At 36.9% G+C, this 23104-nt stretch overlaps 1 protein-coding gene across 1 annotated transcript in view; it reads left to right on the top strand.

Moving 5' to 3' along the window:
• Pde3a (phosphodiesterase 3A) overlaps positions 1-23104 on the top strand; it is a 294071-nt gene that overhangs the window by 230955 nt on the left and 40012 nt on the right. The window contains exons 3-5 of the mRNA XM_074075932.1: positions 8292-8549; positions 11995-12149; positions 17603-17727. Of these exons, the coding sequence (XP_073932033.1) occupies positions 8292-8549; positions 11995-12149; positions 17603-17727 (538 nt within the window). The remainder of the gene's footprint in view (positions 1-8291; positions 8550-11994; positions 12150-17602; positions 17728-23104) is intronic.

Raw genomic sequence — 23104 nt, 5'->3', positions numbered from 1 at the left:
CTAAATCACTGCTTGCTTCTTGAATGTGTCCATGCATTATCTTCAAAAATGGTTTAGATCATAGAACTGAAAGGCACCATCAAGGGATGAAAACCAGTGTTTTGACTTTAGAGATACAGAGCCTGAATGTTCCAGTGGCTAGTATTGCATGTAAAAAACCTGCTGTTGGTTCTGGAAATCACCATGAAACTTCAATACATATTTTAAGCATCCTAATTTGAGGCACCTGTCATTTCAAGTAGGCTAACTAGATCATTTCTCAATTCTACTGGTTCAGCCTACATAAACTGCCTTTGAGTTTCCAGTAGACTTGTAAAGAGAGGCCTTTGTGCTGCTTCTAATTCTTTTCCTCTAGTTAGAATAAATTAATTTCCAGAACAAATGGCTCATCAAGTGATTTATGGAATCAGAAGACTTGAGAATTATTACATATTATGTCCCTGGACAGGAATGTGTTCAACCTGTTTCATTAAATTATCAGTTTAATCTGCTTTTGATTACATGGGAAGCAGAGTTGTGAGTTGACCCTACCAGGGCCACCTCAAAGGAGATTTATCAAAAATCGGTGCCTTTACCTCATCCTACCCCCATAGGAGACAATCTCCTGGATCACTTTAAACAATAAATTTCTCTTAACACCATCAGTGCCTTTTTGATTTTTCCCTTGGTTGCTCTCACTTTCTTCAAGTAAAATGATGCATAGTGGCTTCTGTGTCTTCATTTGCCTTGTTCCTATAACAAGTTTTTTTCTTCTGGAAATTTCTCTGTCAGGTACCATGGCTCCTACCTGTCATCTCAGTTATTGGGAGGCTTTAGGTAGGATGATTAGGGTCTGAGGATTCAGATCTGAGGCTGGTGCCAGGCAAAAACTGAAGACTCTACCTGAAAAATAACTAAAGCAAGAAAAGTTTGGGTGTGCGGCTCGAGTGGTAGCGAACCTGCCTAACAAGCTCAAGGCCCTGAGTTCAAACCCCAATACTGGGGGAAAGAGAAACAAAGAAATTTCTCTGATTTGATATAAACCCAACACAGTACTGCATCAAGTAGTCTGGCATATCACTTAAAGATGCATCATTTTATTTTACAGTCTGTTAGTGACTTGCTTATACAGGCTTATTAGAATTTTTATAATTTGTAGCTTATGATATTTGAGAAACTCAGATGCCTTTTGCACAGTGTGAATTCTTTCTGACACCCCCTGCCAACATATTCAAATATTTCCACTCTATCATACCAGAAATTTTAGGAATGTCAAAGTTGTATCCCAACAGTAGTAAGCATGAAAGCACACTTTCTATAATCAAACTGATAGGCTCTTGTCAAATCTGGGAGTTGTGCTTAATGTGGACCAGTGTGTTTGTTTTTGTATTTACAGGCCCATGTTTTCCGGGTCTTTGGTCTAAGATGGTAAGCAATCCCATCTGTGCAGGTCTAAGCCAGCCTAAGCTAGGACATCTGCAGGTGGTGATGTAGACCTGATGGAGATTAAGGAAGAAAAAGAAGATGTTATTTAAAAGGGTGCATTGAGCCAGGTGCCAGTGGCTCACACCTGTAATCCTAGCTACTTGAGAGGCTGAGATGGGGAGGATTGTGGTTCAAGGCCAGCCTGGACAAATAGTTCTTGAGACCCCCAACCTCCAAAATAACCATAACAAAATGGACTGGAGGTGTGTCTTCAGCAGTAGAGCGCCTGCTTTGCAAGCTCAAAGTCCTGAGTTCAAACATCAGTCCTACCCTCCCCCCCCAAAAAAAAGAGTTTATTGAAAAGTAGTGTACATACCAAGAGAATTCATGAACTTTGGGCTTGATACGTAATACTGTACTTTCCTTCACTGTTTATCAGAGTTAAATTCCAGATTTTCTATTTAAAGGTGGCAATCCAAATTTGGCTGTACCTAGGGAGTTACACTAGCATTTTCTTAAATGTTAACTATAAATATTTGCATTATAAGTAGAGTTTGTGAACCAGAATGTTTTATATTGCTTGGAACTTTTTTAAAGGAAAGGATTGGTTTGATTGTACCTTCATAAGACTTGGCTATGGTTTTGTGCTCAGTACAGCTCATTGCTACCTCAAAGATGATTTCAGGCTGTTAGTTTAAGACTTTCTTTAAAGTGGCCTTTATATAAACTCGACTTTTAGTGTTTATCATTACTATCTAAGATTTTACTAGCTAAATGAAGTATTTCTGACTGTACCAAGAAATTAAATTATGTTATTTTTTTTTAAAGTCGACTAGGTATAGAAACATCTTCTGTGCGAGTCACTCAATTTTACTCCTACATTGTATATGATTTTTAAAAAAAATTGTGCATGTCAACAGTTGAAGCCTCTCTTCCCTGAAATTCCTTCATGGAGTCTCCCTAGACATGCTGATGTCTTCAGAGCTGGCCTGCTGGTATTGAAGTCACATCAACCTGTCTTCCCAACTTTTGACACTTCACATGTGGTTGGTCTTGGTGGGTTTGTGGAAAACAAATCTGATTGTTGGTTTTTGATTTTGGGCCTCATTGATGTCTTTTTTCTCTTTGAGCCAAAAAGGTAATGATATTTTCTCACATATTGTGTAAACTTTTGAGCTATTACACAATTCTATTCTTGAGTCAGAAATCCAACAAAACCAGGACCTGACAAAAATAGCAGTAGGGTTTTCCCCAGTAGTAAAAGTGTTCACTTTGACTTCTTAGCCAGTTACAGGGGATAACTTGCTTTTTGTTGGCTTACTCTTGTTTTCACTTAAGCACCTTTGCTTTCACAAAACTATACTGCAGTAAGGTTGAAACGTAAAGTCTGCCCATGTTTGAAATTCTCATTTAACACCAACATTGATCTATAAGAACGAGTTTTCAGTTCTGTTCTTATTTTGAGATTACTTTAAAAATATTTAATATTTGTTATCTCTGAAAAGGAAGAACACCTCTTTTTGTAAAAAAGGAAGAAAATACATTATTTAAAGGACATAAAATCAGAGAATTATAATAATTACCAGTAGCATATTTTTAAAATTCTAACTAATTTTAATCATTAGCAGATCTAATTTTCCTTCATATTTGTAGACATTATGTACAGAGATCATCTTAAGAAAAGCTCTTTACAGCCTCTTCAACAAAAACTTCTGGGAAAACTGGTTAGCAGTCTGCAAAAAACTGAAACTAGATCCATGTGTATCGCCCTATACCAATATTAATTCAAAATGGATCAAGGATCTTAATATCAGACCCCAAACTCTAAAGTTGGGGTTTCCTGTACCAACAGGAAAGAGTAGGAAATACTCTAGAATTAATAGGTATAGGTAAGAACTTTCTCAATGGAACCCCAGCAGCACAGCAACTAAGAGATAGCCTAGATAAATGGGACTTCATAAAACTAAAAAGCTTCTGCTCAACAAAAGCAATGGTCTCTAAACTGAAGAGAACACCCACAGAGTGGGAGAAAATATTTGCCAGCTACATATCAGAGAAAGGACTGATAACCAGAAAATATAGGGAACTTAAAAAACTAAATTCTTCTAAAATTAATGAACTAATAAAGAAATGGGCAAGTGAACTAAACAGAACTTTCTCAAAAGAAGAAATTCAAATGGCCAAAACACACATGAAAAAATGGTAAGCATCTCTAGCAATAAAGGAAATGCAAATTAAAACCACACTAAAATTCCACCTCACCCCTGTTAGAATAGCCATCATTAAGAACACCACTAACAACAGGTGTTGGCGAGGATGCAGGGAAAAAGGAACCCTCTTACACTGTTGGTGGGAATGTAAACTAGTACAACCACTCAGGAAAAAAATTTGAGGGCTATTTAAAAATCTAAACATTGATCTACCATATGATCCAGCAATACCACTCTTGGGGATATACCCAAAAGAATGTGACACAGGTTGCGCCAGAGGCACCTGCACACCCATGTTTATTGCAGCACTATTCACAATAGCCAAGTTATGGAAACAGCCAAGATGCCCCACTACTGACGAATGGATTAAGAAAATGTGGTATTTATACACAATGAAATTTTATGCAGCCATGAAGAAGAACAAAATGTTATCATTCGCTGGTAAATGGATGGAATTAGAGAACATCATTCTGAGTGAGGTTAGCCTGGCCCAAAAGACCAAAAATCGTATGTTCTCCCTCATATGTGGACATTAGATCAAGGGCAAACACAACAAGGGTATTGGACTTTGATCACATGATAAAGCAAGAGCACACAAGGGAGGGGTGAGGATAGGTAAGACACCTAAAAAATTAGCTAGCATTTGTTGCCCTTAATGCAGAGAAACTAAAGCAGATACCTTAAAAGCAACTGAGGCCGAGAGGAAAAGGGGACCAGGAACTAGAGAAAAGGTTAGATCAAGAAGAATTTACCTAGAAGGTAACACACATGCACAGGAAATCAATGCGAGTCAACTCAACTAGCAAAAACCCTTGTTCCTTCCTATTATTACTTATACTCTCTCTTCAACAAAATTAGAGATAAGGGCAAAATAGTTTCTGATGGGTAGCAAGGGGGTCAGGGGGAAAGGGAGGGGACGGGGGGCGGGTAAGGGTGAGGGTGGGGGAAGGGGGGAAAAATGACCCAAACATTGTATGCAAATATGAATAAAAAAATAAAAAAAAAAGAAAAGCTCTTTATTAATTATTAGAGCATAAACTGTTGATTTGTTGCCAAAGAGTCGTAAAATTTTATTTTGTAAAAACAAGCTTGACTTAAATTTTCAAATTTTCATGGAAATAGTGCAGTGACTTGTTAAAGTTCATTGGAACAACACATGTAGGAAAAAACACTTATGTGTCAGAGAACCACACCAGGTGGGTCTCTCACGAGGGTGATGATTAAAAAGTACTTGAAAGTGTGTTTTCCTAAAACAGGTGCTAACCCTCTTCAGTCACATTGTTAAGAACACTTGTAAAAATCAACATTCTAGGTATGTATATGAGATAGCATGATTATATGTTATCAGCTGTTAATATTGCTCATAACACTCATGTTGGTTTGCACTAGATATTTAGACCTACAAACCAAGAAAAACACAGGTCCAATGATAAAATAAGGCATTAAACAATTACAGATATATTTAGGAACACAAAATAAGAAATCTCATATTATTTTAGCACACTAGCTCAGCACTTGAGCTGAGGGATCAAAGCATTTGTGTTTTCAGGTTGGCATTTCCACTTCTCAGCTGTCTTCTTTGGGCAAGTTACTTGTGACAAATAAAATTGAAATAAGTAAGAGTGGCTACTTTATAGACTTGTGCTCAGTTCATATCAGTTGTCACTATTACTACTATGGTCTTTATTGTTATCCTAGTGGCAAAAGACACCTACTTTGCGGAGTAATTTCTTCATTACTTGTCATTATGATACTAGCTACTTTAGGGATATTCGTTTTTGTAATTATGCAATTTTTCTGATTATAAAAATAATTCACTTTTTCCTGTTACTCCAAAATCAACAATAGGATTAGCACCTGTTTGAGCAGCACACACTTTTCAGTACTTTTTAATCGTCACCCTCATGAGAGACCCACCTGGTGTGGTTCTCTGACACAGAAGTGTTTTTTCCTACATGTGTTGTTCCAATGAACGTTAACAAATCACTGCATTATTTCCATGAAAATTTGAAAATTTAAGTCAAATTTCATTTTCACAAAATAAAATTTCAAGACTTTTTGACAATGAATGAACAGTTTATGCTCTAATAATTAATATCCCTCACTAAATAATATTTATTCAAGTAATGATTTATGGATCTACCCAAATCTTTTAAATGAATACATACACCTTTATAATAGTTATACAACGTTGTTCAAACAGTTTCTCTTTTCATATGCATTTAGTGGTTGTACTCTTTGGTGGCTGTTACCAGATACACCCTTTCTGTCTTTGTTTTTATATTTTACATATCCACAGACTCATGTCTTTAGATCAGATATCTCATTGCTTTGCTGGATCACAGGGTATATGTATTTAAATGGACAATTGCTACACTCAGCAGAAATTCCTTTGGTTGTTTACATCTTATTTGAATTGTCCATTCCTTCCCTTTTTCCAGTTTGCTCTTTCATTGGTTTTTTTAAGAACCTCTTTATCTGATGCGTGTTGTCTTCTCATGCAGCAAATATTTTCTCATAGACTGTTCCCTTTGCTTATGTTTTTTCACGTAGCTGTTTACATTTTTATAGAGTTAGATCTAACAGGTGTTTCTTTTCTCCTTTTCCTCCTCATTATTTTTATTTGGTGGTACTGGGGTTTGAACTCAGGGTCTTGTGCTTGCTAGGCAGGCATTCTATCACTTGAGTCATCACTTCCAGCCCTGTTTGCTTTAGGTTACTTTTTCAGAAGTTCTCATTTTTGCTCAGGGAAGGCCTTGGACTGTGATCCTCCTAACTATGCCTCTTGCACAGCTAGAATTACATCTGTGTACCACCACACCCAGTTTTTGTTTGTTGAAAAGGGGTCTCACTAACTTTTTGCCCAGGCCAGTCTAAATCGTTATCCTCCTAATCGTGCTCCCCCTCCTGAGTAGCTGAGATTATAGCTGAGCGAGGTGGGAACCTTTCAGATTACTTTTTTATTTAAAGATTCTGTTCCCAGGATCATAAAAGTCTTCCATATTTTAAAAATAAACTTATAGTTGTATACATTTAATTTTTTATTTCATTTCATTTTAAGTCCATTTCGAATAATGACTAAATTTTGTTTTCCTCTAAATACATAGTCAAATTCCTAATAGCTTTTTCTTGAAAAACTTAGGGCTTTGTACTTGCTAGACAGGCAATATAGTTATTACATCATGATGTATAGTTGTACATCATGACTCTTATTGAAGATTAATAATTGTGAGTGTAGTATTAGGTATTTTGCATTTCCTTTTAATTCTCCAATTACCTTGAGAGTGTGATGCTAGTCTCATTCCATCTGTTTTACAGGTGGATGAAGTCACTTCAGGGAGATCTTAGAACTTTGACAGAGAAGGTGCAAAGTGGTAGAGCGAGGGGACAGAACATGGATCTCTACCTCCCATTTCCAAGCCCTGTTCCCCTAATCACCAACCTTATTATGCAGCTTAAATTTTAATAGTCTCCTCCTGCCTCACACATGACAAGAAGCCAGTATCAGTGGCCCACTGAGTCCTGGCCACAGGCTTCCTCTGTCCTCTTGGCCCCACCCCTCTACCTGCTGTCCCTCAGCCCCGCCTGCCTGGCCCTCTCCTGAGCAGCTGGGCACAAAGCATTCTTTCCTCTCCTTCTCAGCCTTTCATTTCTTCAGGGAGAGTGTCTCTGATCTGATTCACAGCTTGGCAGAACGTAACAAATGAATCACAGAATTGCAGAGCTGAAATCCACTCTTACCAACCACCAAGAGACCAACCGTGAACTTGAACACAAACTGAGTTGCTTTTTATTTTTGTCTGTAATATTAGTGGAAGAGTCAACACATACCAGGCTCAAGTGTCACATCAAGATATTACTGAAATTACAATTTTATGGCATGTTAATGTTACTTTTGGAATGAAATTTCTAAACAGTAGACCTGTAAAACGTGCTTGATGGGATGGTCTGTTTTCTTCAGTTCTCTGAAACCTTCTTGCATTTTAAAAACTAGTGTTTAGCACATAAGTCTTTTGTTTTGTTTTTGGGATTTGGGGAATAAAACTATACCCCAGCCCTGTTTTCAAATAAGCTCTCCTCCTCCTCAAGTTCACTAATTTAAAAAGATGTCCTAGTTGGATGAAAAACAAATGTCTCATGTCTCACTGTACAGTAGGGTGACTGTGGACAGCAATAATGTGTATATATTTCAAAAAGCTAGAAGAAAGGGTTTTGAAGTTTTTTTTAACCATAAACAAATGACAGATGTTTGGGAAGACAGATGTGTACACCTTTATTTGAACACTCCATGAAGAATACATGTATCAAAACTTCACACAGTACCTCATAAATATATAATGTTATCAATTTTAAAAAAATAAGTAAAATAAGCACCATGAACACAAGGAGTAAAAGTCATGACAAATGTTTGCCAACCTTGTAAAAGAAATGTGACTTGAGTTTTCTTTTCTTTTTTTATTTTTAAATTTTGGTGGAACTGGGCTTTGAACTCAGGGCCTTATGCCTGTTAGGTAAGAACTCTAACACTCGAGCCACAAGCCCTCAGTGTGAATTTCTTCACTGTGGAGTTCTGAAGAGTCAGCTCAGTTTATTTTTCAGTGACAAAGCCAGTTTGATTCCCTGTTCCCTCAACTCAGGCCTTTTCTTACCTGGCCTTCTCTTGCTGTGCTGTTTCAGTCCTCAGGAACCAGTATCACCGTGGACATTGCTGTGATGGGTGAAGCTCACGGGCTCATTACAGACCTGCTGGCTGACCCCTCCCTGCCCCCCAACGTCTGCACGTCCCTGAGGGCAGTGAGCAACCTGCTCAGCACCCAGCTAACCTTCCAGGCCATCCACAGGCCCCGAGTGAACCCCGCCGTTTCCTTTAGTGAGAACTACACCTGCTCAGATTCCGAGGAGAATTCTGAAAAAGACAAGATGGCAATTCCCAAGGTAGGTATCAATGACACTCCCATCAATGAGTTAGACTTTAATTGTCTCCTTTGTTTTTTTCTTGTCACTCCAAACCCATCTTCAGATTCCTGATGTTCCTGGGGGAAGATGTGTCAATTATGGTGACAGAAGTAGTAAAAGTTTTAACATAAACACTTCTGACCTTACACTTGAAAACATTTTATAAATAGAAATTTTACCTCTTGTGTTTCCTTTTTTGAGCTCTCAATAAGCTTTTACTTCTATGTGCTGGGCTGTGTTCGAAGTGAGCAGGGTATGTCAGCAAAGACAAAATAAAACAACAAAAACACAAACAAATTCTGCCTCAGTCTGCTTAAAATCCATTGCCTTCTAAAACTGAAGGCTGCCTTGCTTTATCGTTTCTTAGTCTGACCTCCTTCAAAGTATGCTTATGATTTTCTCAAACACATGATTTGGGGGCTTGTGCTTGCTAGGCAAGTGTTCTTCCACGTGAGCCACACCGCTAGCCCTTTTTTGCTTTAGTTATTTTTCAGATAGGGTCACGTGTTTTTGCCCAGGTCTGGCCTTACACCCATGCTTCTCCTACCTACATCTCCTATGGATAGTTGGGATTACAGATATATACCAACACGCCAAGCTTGACTGAGAAGGCTTTCAACCTGATCTCTGCCTATCAAGGTGCTGGGATTATAGAAGTGCACCACCATGCCCAGCTCAAGTATTATGTTCAGAGCAGTTTTAGTTAATTGTAGGCTATTTAAAGTAAAAGATAGCTTATTGACTTATATAAACTCATATCTTAGTTGTAAAAAAAGAAGAAATGATCCAATTCTTTCCTTTTACATATAGGTTGAACATCTCTTATGCAAAAATACCAAATGCTTCAAAATCTAAAGGCCTTGGGACACTAACCTAACAACTTACAGATTTCAAATTTGGCTCAAGCAGTAGAGTATCTGCCTCACAAATGCTAAGCCCTAAGTTCAAATATTAGTACCATCAAAAAATAAATAAGTACAAATTTCAAATTCAGAGCATTTGATAACCACCATTGGGGTTACTCACTTGGTGAGATCTGTGCAAATATCCCACAACAAAAAAAAATCTGAAACACTTTTGGCCCCAAAGTGTATCAGATGAGATGCTCAACCTGTGAGTTTTCCAAAATAAATCATCATAGCAGTCTGTACCCAATCCAAACCTTAATATTTGTTAAAAATAAGTTATATTAAAGGCTTAAAAGGTCAGAATTCCAATGGTGTCTGGTCCATGAAGCATGGGCTTTTATTCAGGAGATGGCAGCTAGGTCTTTGAGTTGCTGGTCCATCAGTAGCATCTGTGTGCCTGCTCTGGGGAGCTTCTTGACTCAGTAATGTGATTCAAATAACTTTGGCATTTGGATATTTATATAGTTTCCTTCAGACATCTTCTCTGAGAAAGATATACCACACCTGATACCACAGTATGCAAATGAAGAGAGATTCATGGATTCCTTATGGTCTCCAACAGATTTAAGGCAAGAAATCTGGCACCATCAGTGCTTGACCTTTCCTCTTCCTTCTGAATTGTCTTCTAGATACATATTCAGATCTTAAGGATACACTGAAACTTCTGCACATCAGAGCTGTTCTTTTTTTTTTACTGTTGTATTGGGGGTACATTGTGACATTTACTAAAGTTCTTAAAATATGTCATAGTTTAATTCAACCCTTCCATTATTCTCCTTTATCCCTCCTCCCTCCATTCCTAGAATAGTTTCTGCAGGTCTCATTTTTCCATTTTCTTGAATCTCTAAAAAAATTTTAACCATCTTCAGAGGAGCAGGATGTATCTTTGAAAACCATGCTTACACAGTTGGTTTACTAGGAACAATTACATACAAATAAAATTGGGTAGAGTTTCAACCTATTATGATTCTTACTATGGTTTCACCATGAGAACACCTGTGCTTTAATGCCTGAGGTTAAGACCCTGTTTGGAGTGCTGGTGCTAAAAGTACCAACCCAAATTCTTACTTCAGTACCACATAATACCACATGTGCCCCTTAGGATATGGTGGGAGGAGAAATGGAAGAGAAAGAGCAGCAGGGTGGTTAGCAGAGAGAAGCTGATACTGATGACATTAACCATAACTCTGCTGATTAAATCACATTTGCATAAGAGATGTGGTGTATTCTGTGGAAGAACTATATTCTTACATGTACCTCCTGTCATTTGTAAATCAAGGAGCTAAAAATAAACCAATAGCATTTGGGATTATAGACTATTGTACAAGATGACACAAATTGATCCATGCCCCCAAACAAAGGACATTTATAGAAAAACAATGTGTGTAAGAGATGTGTAAATCTTGCTGAAGTGATGCAGTTGTAAAATGATCACAGAAGTGAACGAGTCCCATCCCTCGGTTCCCATATTTGCATAAACAGTGAAATGAATATCCCAAATGTTATTTTTATAATCAATGATTTTTTTCTTTTTTATTAGCATATGTTAATAGTACAAAAGAAGGGTTTCATTGTAATATCTACAACATGAATTTAATGTACTTTGATCAAGTTTGTCCCATTTATATTTTTTCTTAGCTTCCTTCCCTGCTTCCTCCATTTTAACTATTTTTGGTGGATTTCATTATGTTATTTTCACACATCCATATAATGCAATTCTATAATATTATATAACATTCATCTACCACCATCTTTTCTGCCATCTGTTGGTTTCCTCCAAACAGTCGTCCTTTACAATCATACCATGTTTTAATTTTTTTTAAGGTCCGGATCCTGCAGATGAGTAAAACCGAGCACTATTTGTCTTTCTGAACTTGGTTTATCTCACTTCACATGATGATCCATCCATTTCCCTGAAAGCGACATAATTCCATTCTTCCTTATGGCTGAATGATATTCCATGTGCCACATTTTCTTTATCCAGTCACTGGTTGTTGGGCACCCAGGCTGGTTCCGTATCTCAGCTGTTGTAAATAGTGCTGTTATAAACATGGGTGTGAAGGCATTTCAACCCTGTGCTGATTTACATTCCTTTGGACCAATGCCCGAGAGCAGTGTATCTGGATCATATTTTTAGTTTAGTGATAAGCTTCCATACTGATTTCCATAGTGGCTGTACTCCTTCAACTATGCCAATAGTGTACAGTGGTCCCCCTGCCCAAATCCTTGCCAAATTTGTTGTTTGTGTTCTTGGTGGTAGCCGTTCTGACTGGGGTAAGACAGAATCTCAGTGTCACTTTGATTTGCATTTCTAAAGATGTTGAACATTTTCTCATGTATTTATTGGAGGGAGCCTTTGATTGAATTTCTGAGAATCCAAATTTTAGATAGTTGATATTCAACTCGTATGGTTCTATCAACTTACCGCCAATTAAAATGTCATTTCCTTCCATCATGTAACACAGACTTTAGTGTTTTCAAATAAACTTGGTGACACAATGAACACTCTTTCTTAGCGCTTGAGGAGAAGTTTGCCACCAGGCTTGTTAAGAAGAGTTTCATCAACTTGGACAACCACAACCTCTGCCACAGGTCTGCCCACCTTGGAGCCCGCACCAGTACGGAGGGACCGTAGCGCCAGCATCAAGCCGCATGAAGCACCTTCCCCCAGGTGAGAGCCTGATCCTGCTGGCCTCATGTCACTTACAGAAGGTACTTACCAAAAGGGAATCATATGAAGCCAAAAGTGAGTTAGACAGGGAGGGCGGCCTAACCGATTGTGGTGAGTTAGAAGCCAGCTTTGAGTGGAAAGTCTGCATAGTTTGAGCCTGTATAGGCAGAAATGCCAGATAATTAGGCTTTAACTGTGTTGTGTACATTAAGGAAAAGTAACCCGAGATGATCTGTATGTTATGATAGTGAATGGATAGGGTTGAGCCCAGAATAAAGGTAGGCTAGGTTTTACCTACTTTAATATCCATACTGAGATCATTAAATCAAAGGCATCCAGCCTGACACTTGGAAATGATTGCTGGATACCCCTAGCCCACCAGACCAGCTGTCCTAACCCTGTGGGGAAGGAAAAAGATAGATCAAAAACCAGGTCATCATCCAAAGAACACCTGGCTAAATATGTTTTGTATGGCATTGGGGATCAAACCCAGGACTTATGCATACTCAGTAAACACTAAAGCACCGAGCTATACTCCAGTCTATACCTAGACTTTATTTAGTGTATTAATTCCAACTTGCAGAGTGGCTCTTTTAGTCAGCTTTCCTTAACTGTGACAAAATACCTGAGATAATCAAGCCAGTAAAGGAAATAGTTCATTTTGGCTCACAGTTTCAAAGGTTTCCATCCATGGTCACTTGACCTTATTGCTTTGGGTCTTTGGCAGTTCATGGTAGTTCTCCTTCAAGGGCACATACTCAATGACCTAACTTCCTTCCATAGGAACCACATCCTAAAGGTTCCAACACAGCCCAGTAGTACCACAGGCTGGGACCAGACCTTTAACACATGCACTTTGGAGAATATTCAAGATCTAAACAATAACAGTGATTCAAAATCCAGAATTGCCAAAGCTAAAGAAAATATGATATTAAGATCAAAAAGATTTTTTTTTCAGTACTAGGGTTTTAACTCAGGGCCTTCACATTGATCCACTCCACCAGCCCTATTTTGTGATGGGATTTTTCAAGATAGGGTATTGTAACTATTTGCCCAGGCTGGCTGTGAACCATAGTCCTCCTGATCTCTGTCTCCTGAGTAGCTGGGATTACAGGCATGAGCCACTGGTGCCTGGCTTAAAAAGATTTTTGAAGAAAGCACCTACTAAAAGTGCTCTTAAAGGGAGCTATTGTGTTTGCTTTTTTTAACTTAGAAGAAAAATACTTTATAGGTCTTCAATAATTATAAGAATGTTTCCTATAGAATTTCAGGATTTTGAAGCATATATATCAGGTTCGTTGCTGATATAATAATGGAAAAATATCCACATCTTTGTTGAATTCCATGATAGTGGGATGAAAAGTAATTTTTTTCTGATTTTAGCCTCTATTATAAATAAAGCATCATGATGAGATTAGCAAATAAATGGAAAACTTCAAAATCATAAGAATTTAATTACTTGCTTTCTTGATTAAAAATGTTAATTGGTCTCTTCCATATTAATATCTGTGTTCTAATAAGCAAACTCAAACAGTTCTTTCATCTGTCAGTGTAATTCCACTGCACCTTACTACCTGGACTTTTGTAAAACTTAACAATGTGTCAGAAGGGGAGGTCACATAGTGTTTCATGAACAGTTCCTCAAGGATGAAATGAGAGGTCATTGGTAATAGTCTCCCTATAAATATTGACTATAGTCACTTGCTGTTGTGCTAAGACCTGATAAATGGTAGTAAGCAAATATTGGTAGTGGTTAAATATTGCTTAAGAAAATGAATTATGACATGTGGGCATGTCATAAGACAGGTTTCTTATTTTAACAGTGCACCTTGTCAAGTTTGCTGTCATAATAGAGTTAATGTTCCATGATTTTCTTAGCATAGGATGGATGACTACAAAAAGTCCATTCATGCCTTCTCAAATACCTCCTTCCTTTCTGCTATTCTTTGTTACTTTTGGTTAAATCTCATTTCATTTATTCTTCTCTTAGTCTATTAAATGAAATTTGGGGTTAAAATTGAAATCTCACAAAGAAGAGAGTTCCAAGAAATTCTTTGAGCTTAACTCCCAAGGATCCCATTATTATGCCTTATAAAATAAACACTCAAGCTCAAATATTTTCAAAAGAAATGAGGAATGGCATATCCCACTCATTCTCTTCTCCCTAAATTACTGATTGATGTCTTGGCCTCAATCACAATAATTATCCTTATTTTCACTATCTTGTAAAAAGTCCTAATATAAAACCTAAAAGTGATAAAACTTTTTACCATTATAAGACTTGAAATTCACTATAAAAGACAACTTAGCCCATTAAGGTACAACCACATATAAGTATGTGACCACACTATCTCCATCCCAGGATTACAAACCCAAGTGAGAGCCCTCTTCATTTAAAGGAATAATGCCAAAACTACACTGGTTTCAAAACCCTTTTGAGATTAAGCCCTGCAGTTTTGTCACTTTTAATTCTCTTATTCCTTCCTTTCCATATCTGTCATTTCATTGAGCCTCTTCAGGAACTGCAATGATCCAAAGAACAAGAAATAAAACTTAAAAAACAGTTCACAACTTACATCCCTTTAGGTACATAACTTCATAATTTCCTCCTGGGAAATCTTAAATAGTTTGGTATAGTGAACACAGGACTGAGTCAGAAAGATGTGGGCCACACAGAGAGGCCATTAGCTTGCTGGCCATGCCAGCGCTGGAATCATTAGCCACAAAGCGCTATGCATAATGGGAGGAGCAAATTAGATGGAAGAATGCCAGTAGATTTTTGTTTGTTTGTTTTTGTTTTTTTTTTTAATTGTTTTATTATTCATATGTGCATACACGGCTTGGGTCATTTCTCCCCCCTGCCCCCACCCCCTCCCTTACCACCCACTCCGCCCCCTCCCTCTCCCCCCACCCCCTCAATACCTGGCAGAAACTTAAACAGAATTTGGAGAATGGGAACTGATGACCTGGGTCACACGCCAAATCTTCCCACGTTTACTTTGTAACCGTCCCTGCTTTTGTGTATTAGGCAAAAAGGAAGCTTGTAAGCTTGGTAAAAAGACTATTACTAATAAGAAATTTAGGGTATAGGATGGAATTGATACAGGCATAAAGGCTTGTGAGTAGGGTTAGGGTCATCAATTTCAGGCATGATCCTATTACACTGTTGTATCAACATGAAGAAACCAGGCAAAGTGTTCCCTCTCCAGGATACAAATTATTCACCATTAGTAACATTTAAACAAGAGTCAGGAAGTATGTATCAGTGAAAAGTTGAAAGCTATCCTGCCGCTATGCAAAGCAGTAAGTGAAAGTGCCTGTAAGTGCACTTTACAACATATACAGGTTTATTCTATTTCATTAATAGTTTAATGTAATAAATTAATGTATATTCATTAAAATGGGATGAATGTGACTGTGATTTTATTTATCTTGATTTCATTAAATCCCTATATATTAAAGGTACTCAACTGTTGTACTTTACAAACTGTTCAAAATGAGTGTATTTTAAGTATTTTTATTTGGAAAAAAAAGTAGAAGAAAGTTTTTTGACTAGTCTCCATAAGATACCATTTAGAGAAGTAACAATTTATTCATTATATAATATACTAAGAAATAAAAAATTGTAGGTAACACATATACTATATAAAGTTTTTCACAGCAAATCTTACCAGTTACTCAATCCAGATAAGCAAGTCAAAAGAGACTAACACCATAAGGAAATAATTGGTTAGTTTTCTAAAACACAAAATTCTCTTTTGTCTTATTCTAAAAATTCCAAGCATTTGTGAAATGCCTAGAGTGAGATTTCTAAAAGGACTGAAACAAATATTTTCTGTGCTTTCTTCAATTTTATTTGATAATTGCTGGCATTCATGCTACACTCATTTTAAATGTCTCCTTTATGATATAGAATATATATAGCATATGTATTATATATATATATATATATATATATATATATATATATAAAATACTTAGGCTAATAGTTGAAGAAAGAAAAACAAGAGAGAGAATGACAAAGGGTAAAGGGTGGCGGGAGAGAGAGAGAGAATTATTATTAAGACATACATAAGTGTCAAACATCAAATTGACTTCAAAACACTTTACAGGTTTTACTGATTTCCTAATTTACTGATAATCAAAGGACACAGTCATAGCAAGACACTTACCCAATATTCTTCCCTCTGAGAGATCTGAGGCTGTTAGTATAGTTCTTTAAATGTCTTTTTGTTCACATCAGCACATGTTCTGGTTTGAATGAAATATGCAAGGTCCAAGCAATGCATGCCTAACATTGCTTGCACAGGAGGAGCCATTTGGTTAATGGAAGCACTCTAACATACTCCATTAAATATGCAGCTTATAGGGTAATCTATAACATCCACGATGCATAACTCCACCAATTTCAGGTTTATTTGCAATAAGCCAGCCAGGCAGATCAGGTATCTGTAGTTTATAGTGCCAATCTAAGGTTGGAAAAAAAAATGAAACTGTCAAATTATATGCATGCAAATTATAGATTTTACCCAGGGCCAAATTCAGTAGTGCTTGAAAGGACATGGGTGCCAGCAAAACACAGACCCAGGACTTTTCACTAATTGGGATGAACACTGTTTCAGATTTAATGTGTAAGATTTTGAGCAATATATGCAGAGAAATTTGCAGTTGGAATATTTCCAAAATTCATCATCTCATTAATTACATAGCTTCTATAACATTCTCTAGCCCAACCCTCTGTACATCTATTCTTTTGAGATTTATTTTCAGTGAGCAACCTAGACAGACCAAGCACGTGCTTCATCCAGGATGAAGAGTACCATTATTCTTTCCCTAGTGAATATCATCAGTGTGTTTAGCCTATCACAGATGTCATTGGCATGTTGATAAGGAGATTTAACAGGATTATCACTTTCTTTCCTGGATCTCATCAGTGGAGAAAAATGTAGGATAAAGCTCACTAGTAACTTTTTCCTTCATAAGCAAACACTGCAATGAAGTATTATGTTTGAGTGGTTTTATAAAAATATAATTTTTGAATATAGATACACCAAGAATAATAGACAATAAAAGCACTATAGTGTAAGCTTTCTGTGAGTGATTACTCACATTAGTATACCTACAACTTAGCCAGGGAATCTGCAGGCTTGTTCTAGAAAACCTATGAGGAGCAGCATTAGAGATGGTGGAAGGTGTTTGATTGTGTTAAAAGGAGTCAAACGCCATCTTTTCTCTCTGTTAACCAGTGTGCTTGTTGAGTGAACAATAATACCCCTGAGTTAGAGACTGAGCCTATACAACCCATTCTGTCATTTGTAAGTAGAGCAGTTCTGTCAACAAACCTGGATTTACATACCAATCTACTGGAGAAATGATGGTTTGGATCCTGGCAAGATTTGCCCAATAACTGATGGAAAAATCTCTTCATTTTTCTTTAAATCCTGTCTTTACAGTGCTGTTATTCCTGATTCTTGGAACAACCCAATGATGATGACCCTCACCAAAAGCAGATCCTTCACTTCATCTTACACTGTTTCTTCAGCAAACCACATAAAAGCTAAAAAGCAAAACCGACCAGGTAAGTAACCTCCTGGGAGAAGAGTTCATGCTCTGAATGTGAGTCATCAGTCACCACATTTTGAGTGCAGATATTCTCAGGGGGCACTGGACTTAGATGTCCCTGGTATAACTGCTCTAAAGAGAAAATACGTCCATAACCAATTGGTGGCTTAAATTTATGCATTGTGTGATGGTATGAATTTTTTCTAGGCTACTCTACTAGATTTCCAACCTGGAACTTATGGCACGAGAAGGAAATTAGTGTCACCCATGAAGGATAATCTCTGGGAGCATCATGTTACAAATTTCAATCTTATTATTAATCTGTTAACCAAAAATTACTTTCAAGTAATTGTTTGAAGAAATGATTCATTTACTATGTGTGAATCTGATAAGGAATTCAAATATCAAAATTAAGAGTAATAGAGTTTTAAGTAAGAAAGTAAAAGGATTTGGGGCAAGATTGTATAACCTAATCAGGGTCTGACACTGGGACAGACTTTTTATCAGATTCTGTCTCTGAATTGCCCTTCTCTTAGAATCCCCATTGAGGGCTGGTGGTGTTACTTGAACTTCCTCCTCCTTGCAAGAACTAACTGCCATTTTTTTTTTTACTTCTAAATAGTATAGAAAATTTTCATGAGGTTTTCAGTACTTCCTGCTTAGATTCTTAATCTTCTGTCTTTAGCAGCTTAAGAACTCACCACATGGCTCCAGAGGAAACTGCCCCCATTCTCACCAAGATATCAGACATGCAAGTTCTGGCTGCCATGCAACCCGAACTCCAATTTTTATGTCATCGCCCTCATGACATTGCTAAAAGCTCTGCTGGCTTGTTTCCCTAATAGCTACCCTCTCTGCCTGGGTTTTAGCCTCTTGTTCCGTGCCAATGGTCAGTAAATAATGCTCGGAGGAAGAACAGTCACAGGATTTTGGCTTCCCCCTGCCAGGTTCTCTTCCATCTGGGAACCAAATCTCTCAACACTGGATGCTTTTTAGCTTTCAAAGCTCTTTCTTTTTCTTCTTCTTTTTTAAACTCAGTTTTTCTATTCTCAAAAAGGCATGGGTTTACTTCAAATACTGCATGGTAGTCAAAAGTAGAATTGCTTAAAATAGCAATGTTTATATGAGAAACATGTCAATGTCTCTTACATTGTACTAATATTTCAAGAGACCACCTAGAAAAATAAACAATTTTTAAGAGACACAATTAAAGGATTGATCTCTGTTGTTATTTATTACATCTGGTTAATAAAATTTTATACTTTCTCTTCCTTTGATGACCTGCTTTGCACTAGGTTACTACTTCTCAAAACCATCACCTACTTTGCTTAAATCTCTACTGTTTAGTGTAGGAATATACTTCCTTTGGAAAGTATGAGTTTATTGGAATTCCATTGCTGAAAGAAACCATTAAAGGTAATCCAGCTTTCCAACAACTAATCTGATTGTCTCTGCTTTGGAGATGTTCATTAAACTTTGTAATTTAGAAGTCATTAATGATCTGAGAAATAGAATTCAGTTTTCACTAGGACCAAGTAATGTAGGTAAATCCCTAACTGAGGTTTCCCAGAGAGCAAATACAGACCAGTTTGGGAATAAGGAGACTCATTTGCAACACAAGCAAAGTTACAGACTGAATTTGAAAGTTCCAAATTAACCAGGATACTCTTAGAGGGCCATTAAAGTGGTCCTAGGTCTATAGGACCCCTTCTCTTTCTTGATAATTATTAAGGAAACCATCACCAGTTGAGATTTTAACACATCAAGTTGAAATAGGAGACTACAGCCATGATCATTAAATGCACAAGGAAACACCATCAGAGTTACAGAAACAACAAAAAAATTCTTCCTAGCTCTCTGAAAAGGTTGAGATAATCCAATGTTAACATATTTTATTGTTGTTTAATTAAAAAACTTACATATTTAAAGAAATTTGAGATGAAAATAGTAGCAATGAGAAAAGATGTAATTGAAGATCAACTGAATGTATCTCTTGGAAATGTAATCAAAGAAATATAATGGGTTAAATGGCATAACAGACTCTTGCAGGGAGAGTTAGTAAACTGGATAAGGGAGGGCCTAAAGAAATTACCCACCATGCAATACAGAGGAGGAACTGGAAAATACAAGAGATTTTAGGAGATACACAAGAAAGAGTTTTAGAGTCTAAAATGGATAATTGTAGTCTTAGTGGCAAGTGGAGGACAAAACATATTAGAGGAGAAGCAGGATAAGTAGAAAAGAAATTTACATGTAGACCTAAGATCATTAAACTTCAAAATACCAATGGGCAAAAATATTCCAAAAGTCAGCCAGAGGAAAGGGAGTCAGTTGGAAAGCAGAATTGTGAGAATTACAGAGAGTCAGAAAGCAGAATATGTTCTTCAAAGTCCTGAAACAATTTGAATCAACCTAAGATTTGTGCCTGGCAAATCTTAACTCACAAGAATAGATGTGAACTAAAGACATTTTGAGAGAAGTAAAAACTTGACTACCTATCAAATCTTCACTAGAGCAATTTATGATAGATATGTGCTAGAAAGAGAAATAATGTCAGAGAGAAAATCTGAAATCTAATAAAAGTGGTAAACAAAGAAATTTAAGAACAATGGGTCAATCCAACAAACACTGAATGTATGAATATTATTTTCAGTCTCACAGGAAGTCTTTCAAAGATTTATTTAAGGACAGAATTAAAATATAAGATAACAATAGTTTGTAACTCATGGAATGAAATATGAATTTCAGTGATCTGTGTTCTTTTGTTGGTCAAGGGAGTTGAGATGAGGAAACTGAGGCATAGAAAAGTTAAGTAACTTGAACAAAGACACATAATTTGTCTTCATTCCTTCCTTTTGTCCTAATGAGTATAGACTAGAAAAAAATATGGACAAAAATTGATATGACTTTAAAAGTTAGGATTTTGTGGGTTTGCCTTGGCTGGGTATAAGATAATGGAAGGATTTGATTCTTCTATCTGTCTCTCTTCAATTAGGTAATAAAATAAAAAATTATGAAATAACCCAATATCATAAAATCAGGAACCTGAAAATTGTGGTTAGGACACATACTGGAGATAACAGAGCAAATTATATAGGAGCATCATATCCTATGCCCTAGTCCCCAAGTTGTATGACTGAAATCAAGAAGAAATGACAGAATGATAAAGGAAAAGAATGTCCACATAAGACACTGCAAGGACCCATGGTAGAAATTAAAGCCCCAGGCATAGCAAGAGTCAACCTTCATTCTTGCCATCAAGTGAGTAGGACATCTCCATCATGATTATGTAGAAGAGAATTTTGCATTGTGATGTCTTTAGACTACTGTCACAACAGAGCTAAATATTTATAAAATAAGCTATATCCCGTACATGCTGAATTCAATTAAGCAAATCCCTGAAAATCTGCCAGAAGTTAGAAAAACACCCATCAAGAATCAGCTGAAATTAGATTACAATCCACTCTGGTCAGTTGGATCTGTCTGCTTTGAAACTCTGTTTCCTGGCGTTGGTGATGACAAGCGTGGGTTGGTGGAGTTTAGTAGCTGTGCTGCATTGAATGCATTTAAGGCTCTTTTCAAGAAACTATGTGGAATGATGCTGGAGAAAGTCCCTAATGTGGCAAAGAGTATCAGCAAATGGAGTCCAACGGAGTGTGAAGAGAGTCTGGGGAGGAATACAAGAGGCAGTGACAATGAGCTGAGGAGAAAACAAGCGTAAAGTAAAGAGCAGGCACACTCGATCCAGAGAGGAGTAATGAATCTGTTCTTTGCCCACAGCCAGTAAACAGCATGTCTTCTAGCTCAGTCAACCAACGTTCATTTAAACCTGCTCAAACACAAGCCATGAGTATGCAGTTGCTAATATAAAATAAATGGATTAAGTCACGTAGGAGTCCTTTGACGAAAGCATAAAAACAAGAGATTTAAATGTAATCTTCACTTTCAAGCTTGCTCCTGTGAGTCACTGACAGTGGGGACTACCATTATGTCATTCTGTTTTCCAAATTTCTCTAATTCATAGTCCTTGTGGTAAGGATGGGCTGCCTATGACACTGGGTTCTGATATCTGTACATTTGAGTTTTTCCAATAGAAAATTTGAGACAAGAGAAAACTTTATTTATGGCATGATGATTGTTTTTGTATTGTCTTTACATACATTTTCTGTTTTGGAAAAGTATTGGGGATAACCATTTTCCTGTGGGGAGACAGATTTATCAGACAGGCTGATTCCTTTCTTGTTCAACTAAAATTAAGTTGAGAGGGTTTCATGGCACAAAATAGATGGATTCACTTAATGAATTCCCTGGTGGCATTGTTTATCTTCTGCCTCTGATTGCCTAAAGTTCCTTGTGTCTCCACAGACATTTTCTCATACACTTAGGAACAAGGAATTAAGGGCTAGATTATTAAAAAGAATTGATATTTTAGAAATTTTTAAAGTTGTGTTTGTAAGTTTTGTTATTTTTAAATGCTTTGATTTTAAGTATTTCACATTAGGACAATTTGAATCACCCAGAATCACCCAATGATTTATATTTCATGAGCTTGGAGTCTCTTAAAATCACTCAAACATCAGAAAATGAAGGTGAGTATATCCAAGAGAATGCATGTTTATCTGTTCTGTTCACATGTGTGTGAATGGGTGAGTGTGCAGCACAAGGTTGGCTGGAATCTTAAAAGGTCATCCTAGCGTTCCCTCTAGCTTCTGACATGGTTATACTTGGAGTAACTTAGAATATCTCAAGACTTACAAAGAAGGTTCTTCCTCAAATTTCCTGGGAGAATCCCCTTCTTATAATGAAATTCATTTATTTGCTCCTTCCTAGAAAACAAAAAGAATATTTGATAATTACAGGCTGAGCATCCTTAATCTAAAAATCAAAATTGGACCATTTTGGAATTCGGTTATTGGGGGTTTGAGATGCCCAATTGGTAAAGACTATGTAGATTTTCCAGAATCCACAGAACTCTGGAATCTGAAACATTTTTAGTCTAGAACATTTTGGGTAAGGGATACTCTTATCTTTTGATCTATTTAAACATTAATAAATGTAAATCTGTATCTTCCTCCTATAACATTCCTAAACCCTTCGGCTTGTTTTAGGTTTTCAGTACATTTTGTAGCTTTTCCTTCTCATCTACAAAAAATTTAAAAAGTACCCCTCCTTTTCATGGTTGTTGCCAAAAGCCTTGCTTGTTAAGAGTTCAAAATATGTAGACTCAAGTACTATAAAAGCCAAGTGCTTTGCCTCTGTTACAGGTTTATATGAATTTTCATCCTAGGCGTCTCAGAGTCACTTATTGGTTTGAATTTAGTTAATCCCCGAGTTCCAAGAACCCTAATGGTCATATGAATTTTAAAATGTGTGTTTAAGAGTGAATTGCCTGT

Source organism: Castor canadensis, chromosome 6, assembly GCF_047511655.1.
Source record: "Castor canadensis chromosome 6, mCasCan1.hap1v2, whole genome shotgun sequence".
Lineage (NCBI taxonomy): Eukaryota > Metazoa > Chordata > Mammalia > Rodentia > Castoridae > Castor > Castor canadensis.
Note: the sequence above shows the minus strand (reverse complement) of the source record. Positions and strands in the feature narration are given on the sequence as shown.